The sequence below is a fragment of the Malurus melanocephalus genome, unplaced genomic scaffold (assembly GCF_030028575.1).
Source record: "Malurus melanocephalus ecotype Western Australia unplaced genomic scaffold, MMel_1.1 scaffold_7, whole genome shotgun sequence".
Taxonomy (NCBI): Eukaryota; Metazoa; Chordata; class Aves; order Passeriformes; family Maluridae; genus Malurus; species Malurus melanocephalus.
In genome coordinates, this window is record NW_026623239.1 from 4,218,203 (window position 1) to 4,226,146 (window position 7,944).

Consider the following 7,944-nt stretch of genomic DNA (forward strand, 5'->3'; position numbering starts at 1 on the left):
TTGACATTATAGYATCTCAGGAACTAATGGGAAAAGATTCTATAATCCCCAAACCAAAACATTTCTTCTCTGCCTATTTACTGTCTCCTATTTACCAACAGATTCATCATCTACACAGAATGAAATCAAATTGATGCTTAGAGTGGAATCTAAGGAACACAGCAATCCAGATAAAAAGTTGCCTTACTACTTTTGATTATTTGAAGGAATGCACATCTGCTGCTCATTRTTAAGCTCCTTTATATTTCACAAAGATAAAATCTTGCCTGTCCTAAAGAGCTTGCTAATATGCACAAAGAACAGAAATTAGGACTAATGAATAGACAAGAATAAAAAAATAATTACTATACCCCAACATTCAGTTTTCTTGTTCTGATACATTATCTGTYGGCATCTCCTGCTGATAGACAGTTTGCTCTAGCACAACTGTACGAGATGTTTTATAGTCACAAATACTGAATACAATGTGTTATTCTGCTTTGCTGTCTGTGCAGACACAACCTGTGTGGAAACATGCCCAGATGGATTTTATGGTGACAGCAAGGAGGGGCAATGTTTTGCGTGCCACAGGTCATGTGACACTTGCACTGGAAAACACAGCTCACAGTGCCTTTCCTGCAAACTGGGTTGGTACAAACAAGGAAAAGGATGCGTAACACAGTGTCCAGAAGGGTAAGTAAGTCCAAGATCTTTTGCTAAGACTGCATCACAAAGAGAGCTTTGAGAAACTAGATCATTCTGCAGCATTCTATATCAGTGGAATAGAACTGAGTTTTGTTTTCAGGAGAAAATTCCTTGTATTTTCACAGTACATAAGTGAGGGAACACGTCCCTCCACAGTAGAAAACTTTTAAATAGGTGCCCAAATGGGAACTACTCAGATGTGGTATGGACATGCATACACCCAGATGATGCTCTTAGCTATCTCCATAAAAGAAAAGTGTGAACCCAAACAAGTATACTAACTTATATGTCAGTCGACCTGAGCACAGGCAGAAAAGCCTTCAAGCTCCACTGTGGTCTCCACTTAATGTGAAGTTTGAATAAGGTTATTTTTTTTTATTATGATTTAATGCTTATAGTGGGTGATAATAAAAACAACCATTAAAACAACTTTCAACTGAGCACTCATAATTCTAGAGAGAAACTTCATCAATTAAYTCATTTAAGTTCAAAGTGTGAATTCAGATTCTTTTGTAAAATCCAAATTTATAAAGTGAACCTATGATTTCTGTTTCAGGTGACTTAATTTAAAATTAGAGTTCAATCAATCACATTGGTTCAATCAATCACACAGCCCATTAAACTGGAAAATTCTAATTACCATATCTCAGCAAAATCACACAAAATAGGAGAACACAGTTGAAACAGAGTTGAGGGGTTTTTTTTAAATCCTTCCTACTTCTACACCTTTCGTCTCAATTCAACTTTAGATTTTAGAAATTTTTGCATTAAACTCCATGCAGAGTCTTGTGCTGTAGCTGAATTCCAGTGGCCAAGGGGAATAAAAGGAAATTAATTCTCTTTTCACTGAGATTACCAATATCTGTGTTCATTTTAGTATAAACTTTATGTATTGATGTAATCACAGTAAAAAGCTAAGGATTAAAGAAGTGTTACTGTTCCTGTCACTGCTGGCCTTTATGCAAAGCTATGCCTGTCTGACCTATTTCAGGTATTTYGCACAAAATTCTACTGGATTGTGTGAGAGATGCCACAAGAGTTGTAAGGAGTGTGTGGGGTCTCGACCCACAGACTGTCTTTCCTGTAATACGTACTTCTACCTATTGCACTCCACGAACGAATGTGTTAGCTCTTGTCCTCASTACTACTACGGAAACAAGGACAACAACGTCTGCGAAAGATGCCACTCTTCCTGTCTAACTTGTGAAGGTAAAAGSGAATGTTCTGTTTTGAGCAAAAATGGAGTTATCAAAATCTCGGCTCCAGGGTTTGGATACGCTTCACAAAGATATGAACCACACACGGTGCTATCACTCTGTCCCTGACTTTAGTCACAGTGGGTGGTGCAGACCTCTCCGGGGGCTGCTGGGCTTTGTCTGGCTCTTAGTGCCCTGTTGCACTCACTCTCCATGATGCCACTTTATTTCCACTGCATTGATAACAAGTATATTAAYTCCTCCAGAGCAAAACTTTCTCCGGAGCTGCTACCAGCATAGAACACAAGCAGAAGTCACTTAACAGGGAGGGTTGGGACTGAGTCACACTTTGCCAAGTCAATGAATGGAAGAAAACAGACAGCAGCAATGAATTTTCCAGCAGCCAGACCTCTTGCAAAAATGCTTATCACCTTCATAAAAAATGGGCTCCCTTGCTTACAGAGCTGGATCATTTTTTTCACACAAATATTAATGACTGAAAAATAGCTCACTCTTTGAGCTGTTGTACTGTCTGCTACACTGTGAAAGACAAGAAACTTCATTCCAACCACACATCTTTGCAATTTACAATAGGAAGAGTAAAGATCCACAAAGCATATCTTTAGGTTGAAAGGAGAACTGAAGTCAAAAGTGCTAGTTATGTGTTTTTCAARGCTAATTTTCAGAGATCATCTATTTTGTTCTGTGGCACACTCATCTTCAATTTCTTAGTTTTCCTAAATAAACCAATTCTGAAACAAAAAACATTAATCCTCTTGGACCCTTTAGGAGTCCTTCTCTACCAGAAGAACATGAGATTATAGCTAATGGGTTCCACACTGCAGCTTAGACCATATCACATTGTAAGACACAAACTTTTTTTTTGGACAGTGGATATGCTAGATAGCACAGATGRCTAATTGCAACAAAACAATACATGTAGAAATAAAACTTAAAATGAAGCCACATTCAAGAACTTTTACAATGTAATTGTATAACAAGATTGTAAAAAGTAGCAGAAATTTGGGGAAAAAAAAAAAAAAGATAGACATTTTCATTTACAGACCACATCCTCTGTTTTTCACATTATTTGAAATAMATACTATGGGACAGATCTTCATTATAATTACAGAGACAGAATTATGAAACACAAGCCAGTCTGAAATGCATCTGCATTACTGATGCATGAGCAAAGAGCATGGTGTCTCTTTGTCTACAGCAGTAAGGAAAACCCCATACACTAACGTAGTACGTGCTCTGTGTTTAGAGAAGGTTGCTAACATCCGTGGTCTAACTTCTGCTTATGTCAGCTACTTGCATTTTCATTTTCTTCCTTTCAGACAATGGCAGAAAATGTCTAGGTGCAGGGAAATGGAGAGGTGCATCTTGATACTTAAGACAAACCCATCACCTCAGTGTTATACAGAAATATTCCATGCAGCATCTCTTTCCAAAGAGCCTCTGACATACAAGGTGCATTGGTGCTCTGGTTGCACCTAGGGAATAACTTTTTTTTTTATGCAACTAAATAATTAATTTTTCTATTCAAACATAAACATCTCTTAATTCATTGTTGTTTGCAAACAGTTAACAGGAAAAATAAGTATGGATTTCATAAAAGACAGCATTTGGTGAAGGTTCTCCACAATTTTGCTTCAATGCCCTGACCCAGTTTATTTTCCTGAATAGTCAGGGGTTCCCTGTACAACTGATTCCAAAATCACCTTTTCCTGGATTTCAAGGTGCATAAGAAATAAATTTTCTTTGCATATGAAACCCCAAGACAAGTGTAAACCTTTTGTAATACTAACCTCTTCATGCTGAGATTGTTGCCWCTGACAAATAAAGACTCTTTTGCTTCATAGCAGTGGTCATGATTTTTAAAGGATGTTAGCTGACAATATTTCCTGTCGTAACATTGTTGTTTTACTCACCCTTCTAGGGAAGGGAGCATTCAGCTGCACTTCTTGTGTGTGGAGCTACAGTTTAATGGATGGAATGTGCAACTCAGACTGTTTTGTAGGTGAATACAAAGTCCAGGAGACACCAGGACAAAAGGTACCTAATTGCAGGCTCTTTGTACAAACACAAACAACACATTGCTCTTCTCTGAGTTTTTAATGGTGCCTATCTCAAAGTATGCTTACTTTTTTTCTCTCTTGGCAGGGGAAACTTTTTATCTTTCTGAGGTTACTCTACAGTCAGCAAGATAACAGATCAGTTCTATTAATGATAATGTTTTTTTTCTTCCAGTATAACTGAGATTTCCTCRTGAATTTCTGATGTCTTTTCTGTAAAAAATCCTTTCACATTTTTGATTGACAACTTTGCTGGCAGAAACTTCTACTAGAAGGACGGGCTGAAGTTAACAGTTATATTCTTCATAGGGCAGGATTACAGTTAGGTTTGGGTCTCTACCATAAATCTGGGCACCTCACTTTCCAGATTCCCACACCAACTGGCTTCTAAAGGTGTTTATTCAAGAATATAGCAGCAAGACATGCCTGTTGGCCTGAGATGCTACAAACCCGGGAGTCTCTGTCCAGTAATATCTTCTTGTCCGGGCTACTTCATGGCATTGAGTCTGAGAAAATAGCCTTATTTGAGGCTGAGGACCACAGAAATCTAGAGGCCTTCACAAAAGCTTTGAGTTTAAGAAATTTTGAACAGCTGTAGTCCTCCCGTCTTTAATCTGGATGGTTCTTCCATCCAGGATAAACAGTTTTGCAATCTTAACAGCAAGTTTGGTGAAATTTTATTGGCGTTTCCAGATCTTTACAGTCTCTATGTCCCATGGCCAGGAACTGTGAACATTGGAAACACCAAAACACCTGACTTCAGAGCATTCTGCAAGGCAGTGTGATCACTGCAAGGCAGTGTGTGGCATCTGGTAGTCTTTGTACACAGAGGTTCCCAGAAGTTTGGACTTTACGAGGAGTATTTCATCCAAGCTATTTCTGTAGAAAAAGCAACACAATCTGAGAGAAATCTGCTTTGCTAAAAAATTTYTAACTACCTTTATTCTTTACTTCTGCTTCTTCCCTGAGTAAAGAAAAAATCCATACTCTCAGCTTTATTTTTCCCAGAGTATTTCATATTGCTTCTTCCATGTCAGTTACTTTTCTGGCTAAAAACATTAAAGATATGAATTAATTTAAATTTCCTGTCTGGCTAGATGAGATCTCTAAGCTTTGTAACACTTTATGCCCCCTTCCTACAAGCAGATCACTGAGAAATCATAAAACAGGAAATTTTGAATTTGCTACTGTATTTTCACATTGACACTCATGGTGCCCAGAGATGACAACCCAAAGGGTGAATGACAGGATAGAATGCCAGGTCAGGCCAAATCACACAAATTAGAGGTGCATTGCTCATGTTCTGTGTTTGAAGGAGGACAAACTGAAGTGTGAGAAATGTGACAGCTCATGCACAGAGTGCAAGGGACCTGGCCCTCTCAACTGCACAGTCTGTCCAGCCAGCATGCAGCTCTTCCTGGAGGAAAGCCGCTGCCTGCCCTGCTGCAGCAACACTGACCCAGCAGGAACCCCAGAGTGCTGTGACTGCARTGACACACAAGGTAGGACCATGCCAAAGGGCAGGAATAGTGCTGAAGCATTTTATGGCTGATTATACTGACAGTTAAAATTGGATTAGAGTGAAAACATGCTATTGGTAAACAATGTATTTCTACTGCTGCATCAAAAATAGGAAAAGTTTTACACAAACAACAGCCAGTAGTTCTGGTGCTGTAGATGGCAACTTCTTGCACTCACAGTTGTTGTGTTAAACGGCCCAGCGCTTCATAAATTGACTGGTTTATGAATTAGCTTGCTTCAATGAATAGACATCTGAATCATTGCATTTGTGCACCTGCTAGCTTTTCTGCTTCTTTCTCATTATTTCAAATCAAATAATGAAGGCTACATATCTCAACTCCCTTAGTGATATCCTTACAACACAAGAACAACAAAAACACCATTGTGGTACCAGAAAAGTTAGGTATCTTGTTGACTGCTATTAAAAATAAATGTAGTCCTTAACAGTGTACTAGACTTTTAAACACTTTTTTAAGACTCACACACACAAATACAGGCTCGTTTTGACTTCTTTTTTTTTGGTTGTTTTTGTTTTTAATTGCTATTGTAGATGACTGTGTATTACAGAGAACTCTACCCCCTGGGCAAAAAAGCAAAACTACTTTCTTTGTTATCACTTGCATTTTGCTTCTGCTTGTCATCGGAGCCATTGTATTCATCTGGAGAAAGGCACGAACCAAAACCCAGCCTGTCAGTAAAGGACGSTATGAGAAGCTAACAAATCACTCCAAAACCTCTGTGAGCAACTATCACAAGAATCCCAGTTACCAGGAGGATCAAGTGATTGAATACAGGGACAGAGATTATGAAGATGATGATGACGAAGACGACATTGTGTACATGGGCAAGGATGGTACAATTTATCACAAATTTAAATATGGACTTTTGGATGATGACGAGGAAGATGAGCTAGAATATGACGATGAAAGTTATTCATTTAGATAACTTTTTACTAATTTACTAACAGTAAATTAGTTCTACTCTATGCTTTTCCCATGAAATTATGGCTATTAAGTTGATATGTTTAGTTCCTTGATAGCATGCTCAGCTCCAAATTTTTTTGCTAAAAGTTATTGTGAGAGTAGAATAACTTCTAAAAACATTTTTTTTTTTTCTGAATGAATCTTTTCTAGGCTTAAGTAGCATTCCAGATATGGTCTGGTTAAGAGATTATGTTTCTAAGCATTTGTGTGGAGAATAAATCCTTTTTCCCAGATATGTATTTGTGTAGCTTTGCTTCAAACACACAACACAAATTTTGCTTCAAACCTTTATGGAGAACCTTGCTAATCACTACTAGAAATGTGATAAGCAAGATGGGTGTATCTATTTGAATGCCAGTGGAGAGGGGGCCAGTAGTTTACTATTTTTAGAGTTCCTCATCAATTCATAATGGAAKAGGCAACTTGGATGAATTTACCTAGATTTTTTCCATATAACCTGGTATTCCCTGAAGCAAACAGGTTCCTCTTTATAATCTTTATAGCATACTTTCCTGTGAATTCATGTATTTATGACATGGTATTTTAAGGTTTTTGATTGTGACTACTCCTTGTAACTGTATTTTATTCACAGTTTGTATGAAATGTAACAAAAATATTTTATATATCAGCCTCTGATTAATATTTGCTGCAGTGTTTGTCAAAAAATGTTGAATTTTACATTTAATTTCTTGGTTTACAATGAAAGGCAATATTGCCTATGAGCATGGCACACACACACACACCCTGGACCATGAGCAAGTGGTGTAAATGGCTCAGGATGTTCAGATAATGGCAAAGGGGATATTTAGCATTTACCTGGTAATTTTTATTATTATTGTTATGCAAATAAAAATTTATAATTCTAAAGAGAAGTATGGCCCTTTGTTAGGAATTAATAAATTGTTTAACTATCTTAAAAATGGTATTATTTATTAAATTTCATTCACTCAGTTTCTCTAGGTTTTCAGTGGGGAACTTCTCTAAAACCAGTAAGGTTATATACATGGATTTAGTGTTTACAAAGGAATTGTATAAAAATACCAGATTTTCATAGCTCAATATCTCAGTGGACTTTTCAGTATTAAGTATGCCAAAAGACCTCAGGACAGTCCCATCTGCAAGATGAAAGAGGTTTTTTTGAGAGGTTTATTGCTTCCAATTTTAATTTTAACCTTCTAGTCATTGTGCTTTYAGTAAGAGAGAAAAATTAAAAATAATGTGACTTCACAAAAGCTGAAACAAGTACCTATATTTATCAAAAGTTGTGAAGCAATATTTAACAGCAAGGTACTTCAGAAACATACTTGCTTTCTTTTACTGTAAAATAAAAAAAAATGGAAGAGGGAAAGAAGTCTGAAAAATCAGTTTGAAAGGTGATACTACTATCCTGGTTTCCTAAACTTGTTCAAATTAACAATATGCTTTATTATTGTTGCTGATGGCTCGTAACACAATGGTAAGAATGTGCTTTGACATACCTCC

The 7,944-nt window shown here is 37.1% G+C and overlaps 1 protein-coding gene across 1 annotated transcript in view; it reads left to right on the top strand.

Annotated features, from left to right (window-relative positions):
* Positions 1-6,439, top strand: part of PCSK5 (proprotein convertase subtilisin/kexin type 5) — a 220,019-nt gene extending 213,580 nt beyond the window's left edge. The window contains exons 33-37 of the mRNA XM_057372770.1: positions 495-672; positions 1,676-1,893; positions 3,823-3,938; positions 5,274-5,460; positions 6,030-6,439. Coding sequence (XP_057228753.1) covers positions 495-672; positions 1,676-1,893; positions 3,823-3,938; positions 5,274-5,460; positions 6,030-6,424 — 1,094 coding nt within the window. The 3' untranslated portion in view covers positions 6,425-6,439. The remainder of the gene's footprint in view (positions 1-494; positions 673-1,675; positions 1,894-3,822; positions 3,939-5,273; positions 5,461-6,029) is intronic.
* Positions 6,440-7,944: the final 1,505 nt, after the last annotated feature.